Source organism: Taudactylus pleione, unplaced genomic scaffold (genome assembly GCF_031769625.1).
Source record: "Taudactylus pleione unplaced genomic scaffold, aTauple2 ptg000037l, whole genome shotgun sequence".
In the NCBI taxonomy this organism is placed as follows: Eukaryota; Metazoa; Chordata; class Amphibia; order Anura; family Myobatrachidae; genus Taudactylus; species Taudactylus pleione.
In genome coordinates, this window is record NW_028284439.1 from 10,227,097 (window position 1) to 10,253,305 (window position 26,209).

The 26,209-nt window shown below is 42.3% G+C and overlaps 1 protein-coding gene across 1 annotated transcript in view; it reads left to right on the forward strand.

Moving 5' to 3' along the window:
• The first annotated feature begins 7,681 nt into the window (after nucleotides 1-7,681).
• Nucleotides 7,682-26,209, forward strand: part of SKIL (SKI like proto-oncogene) — a 30,325-nt gene continuing 11,797 nt past the window's right edge. The window contains exons 1-3 of the mRNA XM_088452325.1: nucleotides 7,682-7,776; nucleotides 9,478-11,115; nucleotides 24,399-24,493. Of these exons, the coding sequence (XP_088308451.1) occupies nucleotides 10,066-11,115; nucleotides 24,399-24,493 (1,145 nt within the window). The 5' untranslated portion in view covers nucleotides 7,682-7,776; nucleotides 9,478-10,065. The remainder of the gene's footprint in view (nucleotides 7,777-9,477; nucleotides 11,116-24,398; nucleotides 24,494-26,209) is intronic.

Below are 26,209 nucleotides of genomic sequence, written 5' to 3' on the forward strand. Positions count from 1 at the left end.
AGCATTGCGAGGAAATCAGTGTAAAAAAAAGGCAAGTGTCATATACTATGACGCTGCCTGTTAATTATGCACGCCTCTAAAACAGCGTTGAAACACTCAGACATGCCTGCATTCGCATCTCAAACCCCCCGTTATTAGTGTCCTGCCCCTTTTACCACCACAAACGTCCTCTCCTGTCACTCATTACCCTGGGCTGCCTTTGCTGGACAAGCGAGAGGGTTGCAATCGAAGTGTGTAGTTCGCGCACACGCAGAACGAAGCATGCGCGTACGCAGAACATCGGGCCGCTTGCGAACACACAGCGCGAGCCAGTGGCTCTGAATCAGGCACTGAATGCCTGTGGCTGGGGGCGGGGTATATAGTGAGGATGACCAGTGCATGCTGGGAGCTCCAAATCTTTGCTGTTTGGTGCATTGGATGCGATCCAACTACATACCCCAAGGTAGATCCTGTGGACCCTATGGACCTCGAAGAAAAGGACTTATCAAAGGTATGTTATACCATAATTCTGTATTTTTACTTTGTTCTGTTTAACCACTGCATTGCTGAAAAAAAGAGATATTTATTTTTCTGTGTTAAACTAAATTACAATTGCTTTGCTGAAGAGATATATTTATTTGTGTAAACTGTCTTGTCATTGCTCTTATATAAAAGCCGCTAAGTACTTACATACACCAAAAAAATAGGGTAGACACAGCTCACCAGCGCAATCACATAAATTAAAATGATATCATTTCAAACCCCATTGAAAAGGTAAGTAATAATAGAATCAAATCCTTTTATGGTGGTCCTCAAAAGGAAGGGGTTCTGGTCCGATCCTTTTCAGTAGTCAGTCATCATAAACCCCCAAGAAAAGAAAAAAAGGGGTATATATAGTGTAACACAATATATATATATATATATATATATATATGTAGAAAACAGAGAGAGGGCACTCAATGGGACTTATGCAGCAGATGTAAATAAATTTCTGGTTTGACCTAATTTATCTACATCTGCTGCATAAGTCCCATTGAGTGCCCTCTCTCTGTTTTCTACTTATTTCACCCATGGTTGACTGTGGCACCAGGGCTGTTGATATTTTGTAGGAGAGTGCCGGACTATTATTCATATATATATATATATATATAAATAATACTCAGAATATATCTTCTTCAATATATTATAGTAATTTTATGGACCTCCTTTTCACAATAAAATTAAATTTTTAAACATACTGATAACGAGTTCTCATTTTATGATTAATTGTATTTAAATGATATTTTTAGTACTGGTGCAAAAACCTCAGCCGTGTATAGATGCGCTTGGGAATATCTTTCTTGTAAATTGTCTCTGGTCAGCCTTCCTTGTTCTTAAAGCTTCTTCGAGAGGTACTGTCTCTCAGCATTTGGATACATTTCTGGCCTGCTGGATCGGCTACAAGATTGTGGATTATTGCTAATATAAAAGAAGCTGGTATTGATCCTAACCAAGCCACTCACTATGGGACGCAATGCAGCCATAAGGCAGCAGCAAAAGACATGTCCTTTACAAGCAATTATGCATGATACTCGCTGTTCTTCAGCTTGAACTTTTGTTAAATGTTATCCAACTTACAAAATACTGAGATTCTCAGACAACCACGCTGATTATGCTAGCCTACCTATCAGCTGTTGCTAGGTGGCAAGCCTCTTGGCATCAAATCATGAGTTTACAGGAATCTATGACCTGCAAACATAATTTTTTCAAGGGAATAGTATTGCTACCTAGCAACAACTCCTGGTAAACCCACTCACCACACCCCTATTGCTAGGTTTGCTGTTTCCTATGGAGAATATTTGGCTAACAGTAATTTCTGATATGCCCACTAGGAGCAGAAAGGGGCCGGAAGAGGTCACAGACCACTGTGCCTAAGCAGACAAAATGAAGCTCAATGGAGATGTACTAAGCTCTGGAAAGTGATAAACTACCAGTCACTTAGCCCCTGTCATGTTACAGGCTGTTTGAAAAATGACAGTTAGGAGCTGATTGGTTGGTAGTTTATCACTCTCTAATTTATCACTTTCCAGAGCTTAGTAATACCCCTTTCATATTGCCTTAGGTCGCACACGTGATTTGTGCATGTGTCCATCTCGGGTGCGACCCGCCTGAGACCCCTTTCAGACTGGCGGCCCGACTCAGCACTAAAGCCTGGTTGATGACGTCATTACCATCGCTACTGAGTCGGCACTTGGAGATGAGATCATCTCCAATCGCCATCTCTTCCTATGCAGTGAACGGGACCAGGGTCGCTGCGACCCGGGTTACCCGTTCACACCGCACTGAGAGCCGGGTTGAACTCGTGTTAAAACCTACTCGCTACCAGAGTTGAAATGCCAGGTCGCTCAACCCGGGATATTTCAACTGGCCCCTTTCACACTGCCCAGTAGCCCGAGTTGCTACGCATTCATGTGAAATAACCCGGGTTACTTCATGGCAGTGTGAAAGGGTTATACATCTGCCCCAAAGTCTTAATACAGCTAGAGCTTCAAGATGTAAAATTCCAAGACAGCCGCCAAGTTATCAAAATTTTATATTTTTAGAGTTCCAGTATTCTGTTTTTCAGAAATAAAACTTTTGTCCCCCACACGTTAATGTATTCTATTTTTTTCATCATGTACTTTGCGTTTTTATATGTTATATTACTGGTATGGTTAACATTACTGCCTCACAGCACTGAGGTCAAGGATTCGATGCCCACTACGGCCCACACTTCAAAATATACTGGTAGGTTAATTGGCTCCCCACAAAATTGACCATAGTGTGTATTTGTGTGAGCATGTGGTTGGGAATATAGATTGTAAGCTCCACTGGGGCAGGGACTGATGTGAATGGTAAGATATTCTCTGTACAGCGCTGTGGAATATGTGTGCGCTATATAAATAACTGGTAATAATAACAATTATAATAATATTACAGTAAACATCCAGCAGTAGTTATAAAACATTTCTGCCACTTATATTCTTCCATGCTAAAATGATTACTGCGTTATTTCCTTCATTGGTTTTTCACTTTTAATAGAAGGGGATTGCCATCACCAAGCTTCCAATAAAATCTAACTGGCATGCTGCATGCCACCCGCCCAGTGTTCCAGCAGTGAAGTGAAACTCCCTGCCTTCAGCGTATATTGTTAGCCTTGTTACCTAACCCACCAACTGCTGCTAGGCGGCAATCCTATTCTGTAAAGTAAATTACATTTGCAGGGCATAGATTCCTGTAAACTTGTGTATTATTCTCACTAATTACCAAATGGACAAATCATTAAACCGCAAAACTGAGGCTAGTCTTAGATCTATTTTCTAGGGATACATGGCTATGAAGCAGGGGCGTTTCTAGAGAGGAGGGGGCCCATGTGCAGCCTCCGACACGGCCCCCCCCTCTCCGCCTGGCAACGCACTGAGCTGTGCGCGCCCAGCGCCGGAGTTATAGACTCTGGGCACTAGAGTGTGCCCAGAGTTCTGGGCACTAGAGTGTGCCCAGAGTCTATAATGTATGCACAGATCAACGGGAAAACGGACACGGCGGCCAATTTCCCTGTACTGCGCATGCGACGGGATAATGGCCGCCGTGGCCATATTCCAGTCGTTTTACAGCGCCGAACCCCCGTGCCGACGTGGGACTCCGGAGAGGTGAGCAATATTATGGGTGCAGGGAGTGTGGTGCAGGGCTCCCCTGGACCCAGAGGTCCGTGTTCCCTGCACACCCTGCACCCATTATAGATACGTCCCTGCTATGAAGCCAGTCAGTGGCATCACTTAAGTTGGTGTCACCCAATGCACTACTATGGACTCCTTGTCTTGGGCATGCACATGAAAGGGGGCATGGCTTTGTGTCCATTCCCCTGGTGTATGATGTTTCTCAGCACGCTACTTGGCAGCAACCCAGCCTCTCCCGATTAATACGCACATCATTCATCACCACTGCTGTGACACCATCCAAGGGGGTGACACCAAATTAGCAGATCAGCTCTGCTATTTTGGTGTCACACCCCTCGGATGGTGACACCCAGTGCGGCCTGCATCCACCTAGTGACGCCACTGATACCAGTGTTCATAGCAGAGGCATGTACTGACTATGGGCCTGATTCAGAGATGTACACTAATGCAAACGCAACGGCATACTCTGACGGATCGCAGTTGCTAAAATATGCTAATGCCTACCAAAACACAGGCGAGCATAGGGACACCCACTGCTGCCTTCTAATGTCCGTCCAACGACATACAACAGCGTAAACATCGGTAACATTGATGTACACAGGGCCGGATTAAAGGGGGGGCGACAGGGGCAATCGTCCCTGGGCCCCCACACCCAGCCATTGGGGTTAAAGTGAACCGGAGACGGAACCAGTTCAGCCTCCTCCGGACACCTAACCCCAGTGCCGCACGGAGACTCCAGGCGCCCGCTGAGATTGTAACCAGCGGGCGCCCAGCTCCCTCCCCGCAGCGGCAGCCAGAGCCGGAGACTAGAGCTCACTCGTGAGCTCCGGCTTCCAGCTCAGGCAGTGAACTATGGGAGAGACGTCATTCGTCTCTCCCATAGTGCAGAGGAGCAGCGCCAGCCGAGTGGATCAGAAGGCAGCGGGAGCGGGGCTTAAGGCAAGTATGATTTTTTTTATTTCTCTTTAGCGCAAGCGGCTTTTCCACTGCTGGGGGGGACATAACTACTGGCGGCATTACTACAGGGGGTATTACTCGGGGGGGACACTACTACTGGGGGCATTACTCGGGGTGGGGGGGCATTACTACTGGGGCATTACTCGGGGGGCAATACTCGAGGGGGACATTACTACAGGGGACATTACACGGGGGGACATTACTACAGGGGACATTAATCGGGGGGGCATTACTACTGGTGCCACTACCACAGAGGGCATTACTACTGGTGCCACTACCACAGGGGGCACAACTACAGGGGTATTACTACTGAGGGCATTACTATTAGGCACACACAGAGGGCATGACTACTGGGGGCACAACTACAGGGGTATTTATACAGGGGCATTACTATTGGGAACACTACTACTGGGGGTATAACTACAGGGGGCACTGCATAAGGGGCAACACTCCTGGGGGCACTACTTCTGAGTGCACTGCATAAAGGGCATGTAATAGGGGCCCCCACATGATTGTTGCCCAGGGGCCCCCACAGACCTTAATCCGGCCCAGGATGTACATCAAGCAGTCTTGCTGCATATGCGGCATGTGTAACCAGCCGCAAACACTGCAGGTCTCCTGACATGCAGAGAACTCCTCTCATGCTACAAAGGAGATTGCAATGGCTAATTTCTGCACACCCATAAAACGTCAGTCAAAAGGTCAGACACACCTGAGTTTGCCTAGCCACCCCCGTTACATCCCTCAAATGGCGCCTTCCTATCACTCACTTTGCAAAACAACTGTGTGCGCGCAGTGTGGCTTACACACATGCAAAATGGCAAACAATCGCTCAATCTGCATAAAAATCGGCATTGCATACATCTCTAATACCCCTTTTCCACCTAAATTCCGGGTCTGACACGGAGTTGGAACAAAGTTCCTATCCGGATCAGACCCGGAATTTTCTCGGCGCCGACTCGGGATATCACTCGACCCGGCGATCCAGCTCTCTCCCCTTTTACACCAGGGAGCTGCCTGGGTTAACCCTTCAAAAACCCGGGTTTTAGCTCCGGTGTAAAAGGGGTATAAATTAGGCCCTATACTGCAAAATACTTATCTGCTGAGCCTTATGGTATTAAAGTTTCCTCATGTGTTTATCTCCTTGGTGCAATACATAGTTTATGCTTTAAGAAGATTTTGGTAATCTGTAAAGACCAGTCCTGACCAATACAGATTACAGCATTGTAAATAAGGTTGTCTGAGTCATTTATTAAATTTTTTTTTTTTTCAAAGAAATATTCCATGTGGTTTGCGGCTATGCCTTTCATGCAAAACTAGTTAGTTGCGTATTTGACTGGTGTCTCATTGCTGTATCTTTGTTTTTATTTTAGCTCTGACCGACTGTTTATTTTTGTGTCTGTGTATGCCTAAGAACTTGTCCCTTTTTGTCACTTTGTTTTGTCCCGTCCACTAGGACCTTTGTTTTCCATCTATAAAGCAGTCATTGTACACAGACATGCCTGTCTGTGACTGCACCCATCTGTTTGGAAGTAATCCCCACAGGAGTTGATGAACAGGATTTGCTAGCCTTTTCTTGTTATGTCTGCAATGCTTTAGTCTGTATTTATCAGTCTATGGTTGTACTTGTCCTAAGTTGTTTTATTTATCTATCAAGCCAGTGTACTTGTTATAGCTCTCTTCCATGTTTGCTTATATCTCTAGCACTTATCAGTTTGGTCAGAGCATGTGCTGTCATTCTGATAGTAAAGAGCAGACAAAGACATATATGCAGGACAAAGAGATGTACTGACACATTCAGACACACAGCATAAATTGGGTGAGAGACAGACACAAAGGGCAAAGAGACCAGCGAGCAAAAACAGCCATGTAGACAGACATAAGCCTAGGATGAGACAGATTTCTAGACAATGACTCAACTATGCATGTAAATAGATTGGATAGGCGGAAAATAAGCTGGTAATTGTCATGTGGCCTCAATGATGTTCAGTAAAACGCTGCACAGCTAATTGTTAACAGACACAGGAACCTTAATTTGGTGCTATTAGGTGAATAATAGTAGCATCACATTTATTTTATATTTGGACAGTCAAATATGCAGCTGTAAGTTTTATACATTGCACAGTCATCGTTATAAAGCAGCTTCCATCCACTGTTCTAGCTGATGCTTCAAAGACTTTTCCATTTATTAAACATGTGTACGGGTCATTTTGTTTTTTACTTTTATAGCAAATTATTCAATTTATACACCAATAGGTATAAGTAAAGAAAATCTTCTGTCTCCACACAATAAGATTAAGTATTAATTTAAAAAATGGCAGTTATTATAATATAAATAGTATGTGACACTTTTTTAGTTGTAGTTTCACAATGGATTTGCATGGAAAAGACAAGATTGAAGAGCAAAACATAAGATACCAGACTCTTGCAGCATAGCTATGCCCTGAGCACTTCACATACTCATTTCAGGACAGCAATATGAAAGCATGGGACTGATCCTGAACATTAAGGAGTCCATTCTCAATACACAGTGCTACACATGGAATAGTAGGTGTAACATGTGATGGCTGAGCCTTAATAGACAAGTTTCCCAGCAGCAGAGAAACATACACACACATGATTTATGTGACAACAGCAGTGCTGACTAGCAGCAGTCATACACACACACACGATGTGAGTGACAGCAGCAACACTGACTAGCAGCAGAGACATACACACATGCATCAGCCATCATGTGATAGCAGCAGCAGAGATATGCAGACAGCACTGACTAGCAGCAGCAGAGAGTGTCGTGAGACTACTAGATACACGAACATGCATCATGTGACAGCAGCAGCACCGACTAGCAGGCAGCAGAAGGGAGACATACACACATGCATCATGTGACAGGCGCGTCTGCCCTCTCCTCACCCCCTCGCCCCCGCTCCACCTCCTCCCGGTGACGTCACCGCTTCCTGCGCCCAGGCGGCAGAGCCCCGCAGACTGAGCCGACAGACAGCAGGAGGGAGGAGGCTCGTGTGCAGCGGTGACGTCACGGGCCGTATCTCGAGAGGGGAGGGGGGACTCGGGGAGGCACTGGCAGACTGACACCGAGCCAGAGCAGCACTGACACCGGAGCAGGACCGGAATGGCCGGAGCTGCCAAGGTAACAGCCGCCTGTGGTCTTGGTGGCAGGAAGGCTGGACAGGGCGGTGGGAGATCCCCAGAGCGGCCAACGGGCAGGTGGCTGTGTCAGTCCCTGCCACACCATCCCAGGGGTCAGCCGCAGGTAACAGCGTGGGGCCAGTGAGTGGCCCCTGGCGATGGTGTCTGTGAGTCTCTAGAAAAGACAAACACTTATCACCTGTGCTGGCATTAGACATTCATGGGCAGGGGGTGGCAGAGCTGCTCCATGTGCTCCTCCTGTGCAGGGGCTCAGGCTGCTATATTATCCGGAGAGTGGGGTGAGCATAATTATGTGTAGAGAAGAGCAGCCCCAGTGTTGGGTAGTAGTACTGGGAGCTGTGTACTGCATGTGCCTCTGTGTGTGTGTGTGTGTGGCTATCAGTGGTCATGTTACTGGCCAGTGATTGGGCATCCCCAGCGGTTATTGTTTGTGACAGACATCACATTAGACTTTGAAGCATCAGTCATTGATTGTCTGCTTGTGGAATTAAATGCCTGTTTGGTATGGGGATTCCCTAGCCTATTGTTTCCTCTCTGCTTTATTAATAACACTGCGATGCACTGTCAGCATTGCAGGATTAGATTATTATTATTATTCATGTTAAATGGTCGGGGATGAATGGCACACTCACTTCTGGTGCTATTGTTTTACCACTGACTTAGAATGCCCTATTAGTAATGGGACTTGATATCCAGCTCTGAATTTTGTTTTAATCTGTGTTTGTTTTTCATGTGAGTGTAACTTGGCACTCCGGTTGTCAGATGTGAGCGTGTTTAAATCATTGTTGCATCTGAATAACTTAACATGCATAGCCACTGGGAGACACAGTGTCTGCTAATAGCATGCTATTTTTGCTTTCATTTATTGTTTTCACCTCTGTAAGGCGCTGCGGAATATGTGTGCACTATATAAAATAACTGGTAATTAATATGATTTTTTTTTCTTTGTGCCCCAATGCTTCTAACTCCATAGGGGTCAAGCATAATTTGATCTTCATGATTACTCTAGTTATGCATAGATGGTAATTTGGATGCTTTAACAGTGTAGGGAGGACAGAGTTAAATGCCTTGTGGCTTGCATAGTACAGGGTGATATTAACAGTTGCACAGTCAGGCAGGGATGGAGAAAGCTCCTTCCTGGGGTCCTGCCATCAGCATCTCTAGTTGAGTTATCAGCATCCTGCTGGACTGCAGTGAACTGTAAGCTGACTACATAAGGATTATCACATGACAGGCTTCAGGGAGATTTCTGTTTTCTTTTTTTCCAATTACTGAGTTTAAGCAAGTATTTTCATGTGATTAGGCTTGTTGTCACACATTATGCTATTTGTCATTAAACGCATTCTTATTGGGTGTTTGAATAGAGCTTGCAGCACCCACAATGATCCAGAATGGCTTTTAGACTAGGAAAAGCGAGGCATGGAGGCTTGGCATGCCGATTGATATGCCTGAGATAATTTAAAAAGCTAACACAAAGGATAATCATTATGACCTTCTGTTGCGAGCCAACGGTAGCCTATTATTTGAACCCCTATGCTATCATTGCAATGTATGAATAGGATATTTTGTAAATGTGGTTTTCAGTAATCTAGATCTAAAAATGCCTTGTATTTTTAATAATGTTTTAATAATTTGACCTTGAGCATGTTAAAGCATATTTGTCTTCCTTTTATTTATCTAGATAAAGATATGGCTTTCTGAAATAACACACCAGCAGAAAAAGAGGGCTCTTAATTCTTGGATATATGTTTAGAAATAACTCACGTTAACTGGATCCTGGAAAACGTATCGCTGGAAGCACTGTCGCCATTAGATCTTCATTTTACTCACTGACTTCACTCTCTCTCTGTTGCAACGTGGATGCAATTTTGTAACATTGAGTAAAAATAGGAAAAAAAAAAAGAAACAATATAAAGCCATTATACTTAGGTTAAAGTAGACTTAACAGTACATGGGCACTTTATAATTATATTGCACACTGCACTCCTCGCTGGTTGAAGATTTGGGACTTATTTGTTTTCAACTACCAATTCAATTTTTTTTTTTTTGTTGTTGTTGTGTTATTGTGGAGGACCTGCAAATATAGGCACTTTTATTTGAATACCTGACTATATTTCTTTCATATAAATAATGTAGCATAGATTTGTTCTAGAGCTTATCCAAAATTTGGTTACTTATATTTCATTTATTGATATGATGATGGTTTCTAGAGATTAAAAGTCAGTAGACCTGAACTTTTTGAAATTTGGTTTCCAAAGGAAGTGTAAATATGGGGGAAGACGGAAGCCCTCCATTAAAAAAACTGGCTAAGGAAACTGATGTTAGTGCAGAAGTTCCTAATGTTGCAAATAAGGTTATAGCAATCAAGATGGAAATAGAGGACTATAAAGACACGGCTGTAGAAGAGACTAAAGATGGTGTTGTCATATCAGCAAGTGTAACACCCAGTAGATCTTCTGAGATGAACCCTGGACTCAAGCACACATTGGCACAGTTCAATTTAAGCAGCCGGAGTTCGTTGGGTGGACCTGCTGCATTTTCTGCTCGTTTTTCACAAGACAACATGTCGCCAACCGTGTTCTTGCCTCTTCCGTCTCCACAGATTCACCCTGGGCCACTTCTCATTCCATCAGACAGTTCAACAGAGCTCACCCAGACAGATCTGGAGGGAGAATCGATTTCTTGTTTTATGGTGGGAGGTGAGAAAAGACTCTGCCTTCCACAAGTCTTAAACTCTGTTCTGCGGGACTTCTCACTCCAGCAGATTAATATTGTGTGCGATGAAATGTACATATACTGCTCACGTTGTACATCAGACCAGCTTCACATTTTAAAAGTTTTGGGAATACTTCCTTTTAATGCTCCATCATGTGGACTGATCACTTTGACAGATGCCCAGAGACTATGCAATGCTCTTTTGCGGCCACATACTTTTCCACAAAATGGCAGCTTGCTGCCTGCAAAAAACTCTTTGGCTCAATTAAAGGAAACGGGTAGTGCCTTTGAAGTTGAACATGATTGTTTAGGAAAGTGCCAAGGTTTATTTGCACCTCAACTCTACAACCAGCCAGACACCCCTTGCATTCAGTGTTTGGAATGTTATGGGATGTTCTCAACACAGACTTTTGTCATGCACTCTCATCGGTCGCCAGATAAAAGAACCTGCCATTGGGGCTTTGATTCTGCCAAGTGGTACTGTTACCTTCACCTGAGCCCAAAGTATATTAATACTCCAGATGGCAAAAAGATGAAGGTTCTTTTAGAGGAGATGAAAGAGAAGTTTAGTAAGAAGAACCAACCCAAGAGAATCCAACCTAAAGTAAGGAAGGTTTTGCATATATGTTATTTATGTTAAGCAGTAATCTGGTTACAATTTAAGCATGTGCTGAAGTCCTATATTATTAATTATTCAATATTGTTCTCTAATGAATGTTTTATATTGAAGTTATGGCCTATGTCTGAAAGCATTTTGTATGTTATCTTGTGCGAAAAATAATTTTGGTGGCATAAAAAGTATAATGTTGCTATTGTACGCATGAGGTAATCCTCATAATTTTCCTTGTTAGACTGTCAATTGAGTGTCTTGTAAGTAAGCATGTTGCATTAAAAATTACCACTTTCTATTAAATTTCTATAAGTGGTATTTATAATTGGTTACCAATATTAGTGTTCCCGCTAGGCTGTACCCTGCCAGATTTGAAATCGCTGAAATGCTCCCTGCCCTTATGGCGATGTGGGCTGCCGTGTACTGTGGGGGGGGGAGAATTTAGGTGAAACAATCGCCAGCAAATGACAGCATCTATTCACACTTCTGGGAGAGCTTGAGGGCAGCCCAGAATATCTGTGCGTGTTTGGCACGCTGCCATCAATGATGAAAAGGGGGCATGTCTCAAGTACACGCCCCCATTTATAGTGACCATGCCCCTTTTTCAAACACATGCACCATGCCCTTCAGTGACAGCCGCCATGTCCCCCTGCCCACCCTAGAATTAACAAGACAATATAAAAGTTATTCTAGATATTGCAATGGAAAGAGCGCCTCTAGGGTATAGGGAAGTTTAGGAGAAACCTGTGCATTGTCACCTTTGACTATTAGCATCACACGACTGCCATCAAACCTCATTCTACTAATGGCCCTTCCCATAAAATGTTTACAAATATAAGAGACCCTTATTGTGAAATTTTATATTTGGTTAATGTCGGAGATGCAGCCTAGATAAGTTTATTATTATTATTACCTACCTCTCCCCACACAACGCAAAGACTCCTATTTACATACAAAACATGTACAGAGGATCTAGGGAATGTATATTATACGAGTACATTTATTAATCTGCTTATATAATTGTCTTTTAAGCTTCTGCAGAGAACAATAGAAGACCAGTTTCACTTAAGGAGTAGTCAGGGGTCTTTGCTTACTTGTCTGAATAGACTCTAGCTAGCTTGTAAATGTAGCACTCAACCTCCGTTTTCTCTAGATGTTAAATCAATTGATGGAGATCTGTGCTGTGTTTGCTTGTTTCTGTCCTCGGAGCCATGCAGGTAAGTGGTCTCAAGACTGCCATAAAGTGAGAGATACAGGTCTCACTTTATGAGAGATACAGGTCTACAAGCAGGACATGGCTTTATGTAAGTAATACTTATGATTCCAAAATATATCTTTTATACCTTGAAAAGCGAGGTGTAGTTATCTAACCTCAAAAGACTATTTTGCAAGTTGCTATGGTAATTAGTTATCCTTAAGAAGCTGTCTCGAAGTTTCCTTTTCCTTTTGCTAACTCCAGTCCCAAGACTTTCTCCAATGTTCTATACATATGATATGTAGAACAGAGATTGACTATAGAGATTCAATTAAGTGAAATGGAGCCTCGCTCGTTGTGAGGCTGCGCACATTGTGGGTAATTATGGGAAGATATGCTCTGTAGGGGGGAAACAACGGGCAAGCTTTCATTCCCATATAAGCTGTGTTATAATAATGTGTGAGATTCTGACGGAACCTCCCCCATTGAGTACCAGTCCAAAACATATGAAAACAGTTCTCCCCAAAAAGGGAATGTTATTAAGTATATGATGCTTCCCCTGTAACCTTTTGTTGACACAGGCATTCATGTACCTGCCTTCTGAGCAAACCAAATCAATGGTTGTGTTATGTTAGTTAACAACCTCTTTAAGATTTCATTAGTAATCATGATGGATTTCTCTGTCCCAGATGCTCCTTTCAAAATGGAGCTTGTTGGTGATTTATTTGTTTTCACTCGAACAATAATTGTAGGGAAAAAAAAAACAATCTCTTAATGCTGGACTGTAAATCAATGAACACCTTAAACATCTTCTCTGAGCACTAGTCGGGGATTATAGATATGACCCACACCCATCAAAAACATTTTTTTTCAAGATATTGGACATATACAAGAATAAATCAAATATTCAAGAATATTAAAAGGTGGAACAACATACATCTACCCATTTCCTGGCAGCTAGTACAATTCAATGATGATGATATAGAATTTTGAGTATATACGATGTGTTTGTCATCCTTGATTGTATTTTGTTTGTGAATTCTAAAATAAATTGAATCTCTTACCTGAAATTATAATTAAATTATTTGTTCCTGTCATTACCTTATTGTGCTAGTGACTTAAGGTGTCCTTTGTGTGCTTGCATGGAGGAGAGGCTTAACATCCAGCACACTACACAGTACATCTTGCTGTCTTCAGCTTTTGTGTGCATACTGCATTAAAGTTTTGCTTTTATTGCTTATTTTGAAACTATGTTGTTTAGACACTATAACTCAGAATGGCCTTTTTTGATACAAATATTTTATATTTTGAGAATATTGTAGTAAATAGAAAATTCTGAAGTAATTGCTGACAGTAATCATGTTGACAAGGAATGAATTTTGAAATAACTACAATTCTTTTGCATAAATTATTCCCTATTCTTGACTATGAATATTGTTGTAGGTTTATTTAAAAAGTGGGTAGGTGGTGGTGGTTTGCTGGTTTGTCATCTTGACTCTCTGATTCACCCCTTGGATTTGTCGTCATAGTTTTTGACAATAGTGATGGAGACAGGAAAGTGTGTATTATTTATCGGGTGATTGCTCAGGAGACCATTCGAGAACATTCTTGTGTTTTTTATAATTTATATGATGACTGGGAGGATCACTAACCTCTAGTCTCCTGACACAGTTTCTCATATCCAGCATTCAGTGGTTGTATCTATAGCAATATTTGCTATTTATGTTGCAAGGCAGCTTATAGCAAAATTAAATGTACACTTTTAATTTAAAGCAGAACTGTGTACATAATGCTGGGCATAATAATCGATATAATAAAATTGCTGATAAAAGTTAGTTCATTAGTTAATGCTAGTGGGGCTGAACTGTGTCAGTGATGTTACTTTTAGAGCGTTCCAGCATAACACACATCTACAGTCTGGATTAAGAGTTTGGGGGCATGCGTACTTAATACAGAGAGGCTCCTATGGGCCAAACACAGTCACATAAAGAACCAGGCACTCAGAGCTACACACAGGGTGACACAAATATACAAGAGGGTCTGACGCACACATGGTCACACAGAGATACATACTGGGGCCTTGGACATGTGCCCCCACCTCTTCCTTAATCTGGCTCTGTGTAAGTCTCCTATAGGTTCTATGTAGGCCATTAGGTGGAGGAATACATTTTATTTTTATCATGGGGATTCAATTCAGAGTTAGTTTAAACTCCCGGAATGAGAGCCTGGTGCTATTCAATTGCCCGTTCTGTGTAAACTGACTTGGGCCAGAAGATGCAGTTTACCTCGACTAATGCCTTGAACATGGTCGCGGTAAACTGGGTTTTCCGACTTAAGTTCTGGACGCGATGCTGTTACAGCACTTGCAGTAACAACACAGCTAGCCCCGAGACGCTAGTTAGTGTGGATTTCTGCTCATACCTCAGGAGAGTGCGCTAGTCACGGGTTTATAGTGCGGGCAATTACATAGCTCCTGGCACTCATCCCGGGAGTTTAACAAACTCGCGCTGAATTTAATTCCCCCCATGGATCTTATTGCAGAAATATGACAGAATTATTATAGATCACTGAGGATCACATTAATATGTTCCATAACATTATAGCAAATCAGACAAACTACCAACCACAAAATGTATTATACATTCAACTCATTACTCCACTTGATACCCACCCAATATTTTCAAACATTCCACAATCCCCCCCACCTTCCCCCGTCATCCATAACAAATACAAAATTACTATATTAGCCCTCGTTAAAGTTTAAAATCAAAATCCAGCCGTGCACTTATGCAATGGCACAGTGTGCGCCACAGCCAGTGCCTGCTTGGCAAAACAATAACCGGAAGAACAGAATAAGGGCAATAGTAGACAGAGGTACTGAAGTTCAAAATCCAAAAGAGAATGGGGGAGAGTGAGAAAGAGAGGGAACGCTGTCAGAGGAGAGAAATAGAGTCTGGAGAAGAGAGGGAGGGAAGACAGGCAGCCTCTGTGACAACAGCTAGTAGTTAATGAGGAAAACAGAACCAATGTAACTTAAAGCACCCAGGGCCTAATTCAGAGATGTACAAAACCCAATGGTTTACTTACATCTCCAATGCTGTGAGATCTGTGCATGTGCAGATCCTGTTCTGCGAAATCGCTCGCAGTGCCCCCTATTTGGGGGCGTGGACTGGGTGGAGACTAACAGCTTTATTGAAGATAGTGGTATCATCCCTATTTTCGAGTTGTGCCAAGGCCGGTGTCTGCATCTGCTGACACAGTGTGAAAACACCAGCTATCCCGAGTAACCCAAGGGTTTCTCAGATGACTATGTTCACGCAGAGTGATACAATGCTGCGTCTTTGGACACAGCCCTCGGGTCTATGATGCCGACAGCGGGTGCCCTTATACTAGATGCTTCCTCCAACATTAGCATAATTTCGTACAGCTGGTGCGTACAAGAGTGTACATCTCTGAATAAGACCCACAGAACAGGACAATAGAAACTTGCTCTGATGATCTTACAGCAACACTTCCTAAATCACGGATCCAATTCCTTATCTTGTCTACAATGACACGCCTATTGCCTGATTCACTACGGATCGCATTTCTGCTTATATGCATGCACCGCAGTTGCTAATAGCAGCGCTGCTATTTAACTTATTGTGTTCACATTGCAATCGCAGCCTGACAAAAGGAATTCCCCTTGCTCACATCGGTAGACTAGGGAAACCATAGCGAAAACATCGTTAGCATCGGACCCATATACACACTTGCACAAGCCCTGACCTTGCTCAGAAATTGCTAACAGCCACGCACGCTATCAGTACTATGGCTGCTTATGGCCACGCAGTGGATAATTTATGCACGCCCCTGCAATGGCGTTGAAACGCACTGGCACGTCTGCGTTCACCCGACCACCCCCCATGTCACCACCCACAAATGACACTTCCTGTCAGTCACTCTGCTCTGGGTCTGCGTAGCCTCTGCAATCGCAGTTCAGTTTGCAATTGCTAGTTCGCACACGCGCACTGCGATGCATGCACAGAGCGCAACAATCAACCGATTGCGTGCGTATTAGCAACTGCGTTCCTTGCTGAATCAGGCCCACAGCCTGTTACAATTTTGCCTCTTCCATTGTTCCGTAGCTGTCTTAAAGATGGAAACTCTCACTCTATTGTTCTGCAATATCTCCCCACCACTCTGCAATCCTTTCAATACTGTATCAAAAAGAGGCACAGTATAAACTTAAGCACCTTAATTTACTTGCTGTCAAGCTCCGAAATGTCCCAGTGAATCATGTACTTATTAAGTCGAGATGTGGACAGCACATATATTGTATTCTTACATTTGTTTTATTTTATTAGCTTTTTATATCTGCTACTCTTTCATAAATGCCTCCCAAATACTTTTTTAGCTTTGGCAAAATAGATGCTGGGAATTGGTAAATTAATCTTTAAAGCAAATTGCTATTTTCAGTCATACATATCTTGCATATAATCTATTGTTAGTCATAATACAGACAAAGGCAAGTTAATTGATTTATCTTGGTTGCTTTATTGGGGAGGGAGTGGGATTGTCAGACTCTTTCATATACGTTCGCCACCAGCATCAACCTGCTTATGAGGTTGCTGCCCAATATGGTGAAATGCCATAGACATTGCTGAGGTGGACAGTCAGCAAATGTAAGCACACAAATATTTAACTTCTTCATGTAAATTACTTTCCCTAGAATATTTCTCTGACGAGCCCTCTGTTTGTTACAAAATGGCAAAGCACATAAGACTAAATACCCAGCAGGTTCATAACACAGATGGTTCAGCACTATAATTTAGTGGTGTTATAGTGTTGATTGTTGATTATTATTAGTATACTGGACTATTATTGTATGTTTATACTAATGGTAGCCAATTAGACAGTTATGAAAATAATTCCCGGGTGACAAATCCACTTGCATAGAATATTTATGAAAAGCACCATGCTGTGGTGAAAACCTATTATTATTTTCTCTTTAAGCTTTCAAGAAAACAATTCTCCTTACGTGTCATGTTAGTACATATTGTAAGTGCCTACTTGTGCTTGGTTTTAATTATGTATTTGTTGTAACCTATTATTTTTCTTCTCTTGTGTACCTGTAGTCTTTTATTTACATGCTTTTTTTTACCTTTTAAAACACCATATTTTTGTGCTGTTAAATATAACCAGGCCATTGTATATTTCATTCTTTGCATATATAACGCATTTTTTTGAAACCATGCAAGTGAAGAGAATGAGACTGTCTTCCTCCATTTTTTTCCAGGGGCGTAACAGCCATTGCGTTTACATAATATATCCATCTGCCATTGCACCTATGAGTGAATAGTAAGAGGATTATTAAAAGATGGCACTGTAACCCCTCTGGCACCTGCAGAGTGGGAATGCTATACATGTAGCTAGTGCTATGTTACATTTATTGGGGAGAAAAGATGTAAAGATTTTATATTTTTTTTATTATAAATAGAATGAGTTTTTGACCAGTGTTACATTATTTTCCCTGTGTGCAACCTTATGTTATGTATCCTTCCTGGCGCTATTCAACATTGCGTTAAATTTAATCACCCCCCTTTCCCACTGTAAGACCAGGGGGAAGATATAGCTAACTATAAGTATATCTTAGAGAAATGATAGAAGCCGATTAGTTGCTATGGACAATTTTTCCACCTGAATCTTTTAAAAAGCTTTGATGCATCTTCTAGGTGATTCCTTACTTTTGGGTATTCAGCACACAGAAATGTAATTGTTTGTGCAATTTAGCCTCATGTATTCTTTCATTAGATGAACTCTTCCTTTTACATCGAAGACAGCAGTGGTATTTTATAGTTCCATGTGAATTCCATCTCTTGCCTATCCCACTGATGACTTGAGATAGGTAATCTTGCCTGCATCTTGTTAGTCACACACAAGCAAGACTCAATCCTGTCACAAGTCTCAGACTCTTCACTTGTTCCGCTGGACCAAGCAAGTGTCTACAGCATCATAGAACAATAACTCCTTGTCTGTGATTTCTGAATCTTATATGACTTTGAATAAACCGCTGCCAGCAAACCCGAATTGCATTCTAAAATATCCATAGCAAAATCATGGGCTGATAAAGCAGTAGTTTCAGTGGATTGGTTTAGCAATGAGAACCATATTTTAAATATCTGTTAGGTCTTAAGGTTCTTTGCTGAAAAGAGATGAGAGAGAGAGAGTAATTTTGTTTCTTACATAGTAATGCCCTTTCCTTAAATTGTATATAGCAAAATTGTGATACACAAAATGGATGTTGCTTGGAATCAATTTATTGGCCCATCACAGGTGCATGTAAGGAAGAGGTTAGTTCCAGTGTTCTGCAAGAGAGACATGCATCTTAAGGTGGGTACACACTATAGCGATCTATCTGCAGATCGAGTGATCTGCAGATATATCTGCAGATGATGGTTGTTCATACACACTGAACGACCATCATCTGCATGCTGCAGTGGAGCCGGCCTGTGGGCGGGTAGGGGCATGGCCTAATTGCGGGAGGTGTGACCACACCACCTTCAGGGGGGAAAAAATAATTTGGGTCGCGGCGGGGAGGGGGGCGCTGTGTCCCTCAGCCCGGCGCACAGCCAATTGGGGGCACGATCGCCCCCCTCCCATAGGCATTGGAGCTGCTCCAGTCTCCCAGTGCAGCCCAGCACACAGCAGCGTGTGCTGGGCTGCGGTGACCTAAGAGGGAGGGGGAGCGGTGCCGGACCCGGGTAATTAGTACCCGCTCCCCCCCTCTTTGCACCCCTGTGTATGGGCGATTGGCTGATCGCCCATACACACTTGCCGATGGACATATATGTCTGCAGACATATCTGTTCATCGGCTGTGCAGCACAGCCAATCCGATATGTCTGTGAATGATGTCGTTCACAGACATATCGTCTGTACACACTGGCCGACGGGGGCACGATATATTAAGCATTACTTAATAAAAGGCAGAGGACTCAATTACATACATTTGCAAATGTATGATAAGCTACCAGCCATGTCAAGGCATCTCTGCTCGGGTGGTCCTACACTACATAATAATAGTCCCACGTTGGGTCATATATTCATGTGTTTCTAAGCGGAGAGCCAGCTCACCTGGATTCTGGCCCATTGTGGAATGCTGAGGGAATTTGTGTCTTGTTTTTTTTTCTTGCCTATAGCTTCCTCTTACATTTCTGTTCAGATTACTACCTTATGTAGATGCGAGTATCTGTACAGCTAGCTAAATGCGAGTAGTTGCACTGCTCACTTTTTTTCCATTCGCAGCTGTAACCATCATCCAACAGTGCATCTGGAAAGTATTCACAGCACTTAACTTTTTCCACATTTTGTTATGTTAAAGCCTTATGCCAAAATGGAATGAATTAATTTTTGTCGTCAAAATTCTAAACACAATACCCCATAGTGTCCTCCATCATCCGTAAATGGAAGAAATTCAGAACCACCAGGACTCTTCCTAGAGTTGGCCGGCCGTCTAAACTGAGCGATCGGGGGAGAAGGGCCCTAGTCAGGGAGGTGACCAAGAACCTGATGGTCACTCTGTCAGAGCTACAGTATTCCTCTGTGGAGAGAGGGGAACCTTCCAGAAGGACTACCATCTGTGCAGCAATCCACCAATCAGGCCTGTATGGTAGAGTGGCCAGACGGCAGCCACTCCTTAGTAAAAATCACATGGCAGCCCGCCTGGAGTTTGCCAAAATGCACCTGAAGGACTCTCAGACCATGAGAAACTAATTTTTCTAGTCTGATGTGACAAAGATTGAACTCTTTGGTGTCAATGCCAGGTGTTATGTTTGGAGGAAACCAGGCACCACTCATCACCAGGCCAATACCATCCCTACAGTGAAGCATGGTGGTGGCAGCATCATGCTGTGGGGATGTTTTTCAGTGGCAGGAACTGGGAGACTAGTCAGGATAGAGGGAAAGATGAATGCAGCAATGTACAGACACACCCTGGATGAAAACCTGCACCAGAGTGCTCTTGACTGGGGCGACTGTTCATCTTTCAGCAGGACAACGACCCTAAGCACACAGACAAGATATCAAAGGAGTGGCTTCAGGACAACTCCGTGAATGTCCTTGAGTGGCCCAGCCAGAGCCCAGGTTTGAATCCGATTGAACATCTCTGGAGAGATCTGAAAATGGCTGTGCATCGACGCTTCCCATCCAACCTGATGGAGCTTGAGAGGTGCTGCAAAGAGGAATGGGCGAAACTGCCCAAAGATAGGTGTGCCAAGCTTGTGGCATCATATTCAAAAAGACTTGAGGCTGTAATTGCTACCAAAGGTGCATCAACAAAGTAGTGAGCAAAGGCCGTGAATATTTATGTACATGTGACTTCTTTGTTTTTTTGAGCTTTTTCCCAATTTAATTAAAAAAACAAAAAAAACTTTTTACACGTTGTCATCATGGGGTATTGTGTGTAGAATTTTGAGGACAAAAATTAATTTATTCCATTTTGAAATAAGGCTGTAACATAACAAATGTGGAAAAAGTTTAAGCGCTGTGAATACTTTCCGGATGCACTGTAAGTATCAGCACTTAGACCTACCCCATGCAGGATGCAAAAGATCCATCAGAAAAGGCGTCCCATCTCCGTACATGCCTCATAATACTACAGAAGTCTGGTTACATACGAGCCACACTCCCGCAAAATTAATCTCTTGTGAGCATTTAGAAGGTAGCCACCCAGCTTTTTAATTTGCTTCTCCTGGGTGGCACCATGACACCACTTACTACCTGCCATAGCAGTTGGGAAATAGGATGTCTACTATTAAATAAATGACTTCCAACTGGGATTCCTGAGTCTTCCTTTAGTATTCTGTACTGAAAGTTCTAGTGCGAAATATATGTTCTGTAAGCCTCGTTTTTACACCCCTCGTCAGTTGGCCAACATAGCCCAACCCACAAGGGCATTTCAACAAATATATTACACCTTCACCATTGCAGGGAGCCTAGACTTTTCATTCTATTTATTTACACTCTGATGCTGATGTTACAAATGCACCTCTGATTTATACTACTGCAATTTCCTCAAGGAAAACGTCCATACTGTGGAAAATAAATAACTTAGTTGTCAGTTAACAGTTCTGTCAAGTTTAATAATGTTCTCTTTGTTGTTCCTTTACTCAATTGTAAATTACAGAATAAGGAAATGTCAGTGTGATATATTTTCCCTTTGAAATACAGGTAAGCTCAGATCCTACTATAAAGACATGCTAGTTTTGTGGTCACCCTTTCACTGTCATTATGCTGAAGCTGTATGTTACCCTAGCCAATAGAACTGCCGCTCTCTTTCCTCACCCCACAGAACCGCGGTGCGCACTGAGGCTGGGAATGTTGCAGAAGTGCTGAAGGGCGCTCTCCCTTTACAATTAAGCTTGTGCTAATTTAGAAGTATTCTCTCACCCCTTGTATGAACATTTTATTAGATTATTGTAAGAAATGCACATTACCAGTGATGAGCATGGACAGAAAGGTGGACAAAAGGAAATCTATAATATATTCTTTCTTCGTTGTTCGCAGCCACATAATGACCATTTTCAACATTTAATCAAATTCTGCATGTTGGATTTTCAGACACGTTAAGACATGAATATGTAATTGTTGTCAACATAGGAATCGGTGAAGGGTTGTTTAGATGTGTTAGACATGTGGTCACCAATAGTACATATACAGTCAGGTGCATAAATATTGGGACATTGACAGGATTTTCAGATTTTGGCCTCTATTCACCACCACAATGGCTTTGAAATTAAACAAACAATGTGTGCTTTAACTGCAGACTTTCAGATTTAGGGTAATTACATTCAAATCAGGTGAATGGTGTAGGACTTACAATGATTTCTATATGTGCCTCCCACTTTTTAAGGGGCCAAAAGTAATGGGACTATCAACTCAAAAGCTATTTCATGGACAGGTGTGGGCTATTCCCTCGTTATTTCATTATCAATTAAGCAGGTAAAAGGTCTGGAGTTGATTCTAGGTGTGACATTTGCATTTGGAATCAGTTGCTGTCGACTCTCAATATGAGATCCAAAGAGCTGTCACTATCAGTGAAGCAAGCCATCATTAGGCTGAAAAATCAAAGCAAACCCATCAGAGAGATAGCAAAAACATTAGGTGTGGCCAAATCAACTGTTTGGAACATTCTTAAAAAGAAAGAACGCACCGTAGAGCTCAGCAACACCAAAAAACCCAGAAGACCACGGAAAACAACTGTGGTGGATGACAGAAGAATTATTTCCCTGGTGAAGAAAAACCCCTTCACAACAGTTGGCCAAATCAAGAACACTCTCCAGGAGGTAGGTGTATATGTGTCAAAGTCAACAATCAAGAGAAGACTTCACAAGAGTGAATATAGAGGGTTCACCACAAGATGTAAACCATTGGTGAGCCACAAAAACAGAAAGACCAGATTAGAGTTTGCCAAACAACATCTAAAAAAGCCATTACAGTTCTGGAACAACATCCTATGGACAGATGAGACAAAGATCAACTTGTACCAGAGTGATGGGAAGAGAAGAGTATGGAGAAGGAAAGGAACAGCTCATTATCCAAAACATACCACCTCATCAGTGAAGCATGGTGGTGGTAGTGTCATGGCGTGGGCATGTATGGCTGCCAATGGAACTGGTTCCCGTGTATTTATTGATGGTGTGACTGCTGACAAAAGCAGCAGAATGAATTCTGAAGTGTTTCGGGCAATATTATATGCTCATATTCAGTCAAATGCTTCAGAACTCATTGGACGGCGGTTCACAGTGCAGATGGACAATGACCCGAAGCATACTGCAAAAGCAACCAAAGATTTTTTTTAATGCTAAAAAGTGGAATGTTATGCAATGGCCAAGTCAATCCCCTGACCTGAATCCGATTGAGCATGCATTTCACTTGATGAAGACAAAATTCAAGGGAAAATGCCCCAAGAACAAGCAGGAACTGAAGACATTTGCAGTAGAGGCCTGGCAGAGCATCACCAGGGATGAAACCCAGCGTCTGGTGATGTCTATGCGTTCCAGACTTCAGGCTGTAATTGCCTGCAAAGGATTTGCAACAAAGTATTAAAAAGTGAAAGTTAGATTTAGGATTGTTTAGTTTGTCCCATTACTTTTGGCCCCTTAAACAGTGGGAGGCACATATAGAAACTGTTGTAATTCCTACACCGTTCACCTGATTTGTATGTAATTACCCTCAAATTAAATCTGACAGTCTGCAGTTAAAGCACATCTTGTTTGTTTCATTTCAAAGCCATTGTGGTGGTGAATAGAGGCCAAAATCTGAAAATTCTGTCAATGTCCCAATATTTATGCACCTGACTATGTGTATATATATGTATGTGTATTAGGGATGTGCAGGCTCGGATAGGTTCGAGTTTGCACGTGGAGTTCGGATTTTTCCCTCCAAAAAAACGGAACTCAGAACGAGGCAAAACGTCATCTTACATGGACGAACATCATCATTCCTGGTCTTTTGTCCAGGAATGATGATGTTCGTCCATGTAAGATGACGTTTTGCCTCGTTCTGAGTTCCGTTTTTTTGGAGGGAAAAATCCGAACTCCACGTGCAAACTCGAACCTATCCGAGCCTGCACATCCCTAATGTGTATAATATATATATGAGAGAGAATAAAAAAACACTCGCTGTGAATTGACCATATAATATCAGCGTATCACTTGTAATTGCACACAGCTCCTTTATGTAGCGTTACATTTTCTGGTGTCACATTTTATAACTGACAATCCCATTCCATTATGTTTTACAATCTGACGCTAGCTCCAGCCTCCTCAGAGCTCTAAAGAGCAGTATACTGTCCTTTATTGTATTAAAGGTCTTATTGAGATTCCCCCTCATGTGTCATATAAATAATGGCTAATGTCAAGTAATTTTTCTCTTTAATGTCTTTTATTTGATCAACTTGTGTTTTAGCCTTTGTTGATAGAAACCGTTGCCTCTATAATATTATCTAATTCGTTCTTTGTTTTGTGATTAAATCTAGCTTCATCTTTTTATACACTGAAAATATCAAATAGTCAGTTTGCTTTCTGTTTGTGTATTTGTAGATGGAACACATACAGACTTTGGAACTGCCATCTTGGTACCCAATAATCAAGCAGGAAGATGATGGCACCAGTCGATCACAGTTGCTGCATCCAAGGTATAGAAGTATAAACTGGCTCATATAAATGTCTGCACTGATTTTAGGATGTAACCTTCTAGACCACGGGTGGGCAATAAGCGGCCCCCCAGCAGTAGCTGAACTATACATCCCAGCATGCCTTGCAACAGTTTTAGCATGGTCAAATAGCAGACCTATGGCCGTGCATGCTGGGATTTGTAGTTCTACACCAGTTGGGGGGCTGCTAATTGCCTACCCCTATTCTAGACCAAACAAGTATAATACTTCAAACATGGGTTTTACTTTGTGCAACATATTACTATCATTATTAGTCCAAATATGTCCAGATTTTCAGCCAGCTAAAGAAAACCGCTTAGCACTGCAAGAAGCAACATTGCAAAGATGCAGTCATTTATAGTTCACTTTCGTATTCTCCCCGGCACGCTAACCTTTTTCTCATGAAGCTACAAATAGCAGGAGACAGCCTGTTGGCTGCATGTGCCATAGTGATATCTCACTAGGGAGCCCCACACCAGCCGCTCTGGAGATGCCTAGAACTCTAGGCTCTATATCCTGGGAGATGCTGCCCTTGGTTTCTCGCTTTCTAATGTTGCCTCTCCGATATAAAGCATGTAACAGCTATAATGGACCCTGCATGCATTCTCATTGTGGCTGGAAAACTGGTAAACAAAATCACCAGTTGTCGTTGGACACTATTCAACATTGTTCTCTGAATGTTAAAGCTGATTTATATTACTAAGTATGGACGTCGCTAAGGGCTCTTTGTATTTAAGTGGAACTTGATTATGGAGGTTAAAGGTTTAGAAATTGCAGATAATGTTAACAGTAGTAACACTATAACTATGACCATTCTATGTGTTCGGATGTATTTGCTTCTTGGTCTTTATCACTGGTGGTGGTGAATTCTGTTATCAGTGTTTGGATTATCGCCTGTATTCTGTTGTCCAAAATAATAATTGGGAGTTACACAACATTAATTTAAAATAGATGGGGATGTGACAAATGCTTGCACTGCATTGCTAAGTTTGTATGTGGGATAACACCTTTCATTTTGCATCTGCCATGCTTTAAATCATTTGATCTCTTCATCTGCCCACAGATTGTCAAATATTTAGATTATATATTACAGATAATGAAGAGTACCCTGTCAAAGCTGATGGATAGAAGTTGCCAGTTCATCACTGTCTTAATCTCTGATTCTGTCATGCATAATATTTCTTATTACACCAATAACTAACTCCATGATTGGGAGCATAATGTGTTTTCAAATGGTTCAAATATTATATCCTTAAGGGAGCCGCATATTATTTTTTTTATAGAGTCTCTTTAATTTGCAATGCATGTGCACCCTGTTTGACAGTATGCAGTGTTCTCCCCCTGATATTTACTATCATGTGCCAGCAGCAGATTCATCCACTATTAGCTGGTCATGTGAGTTGGTGATATCAGCAGAACAGCAAAGTTTCCCTGAAGCATATTGCAGCTTGTGCAAATGCACTGAACAGGCATTTTTAAGCTGGAATGACTGTTGAAAATCTAACCTGGGACTCATGACAGGACAGGGCGTCATCGTTTTGTTCACTGTCTGTCTATGTTTGCAATGACCAGATTCTGCTTGCCTAAACTGGAGAATGCTTGGCCCGTTGAGGGGGCAATGAACACTCTGGGGGGGGCTCTCTTTTGCGATTTCTGCTCCATAATCTTTACTGCAGTACTACTGAAATCCTGTAATAG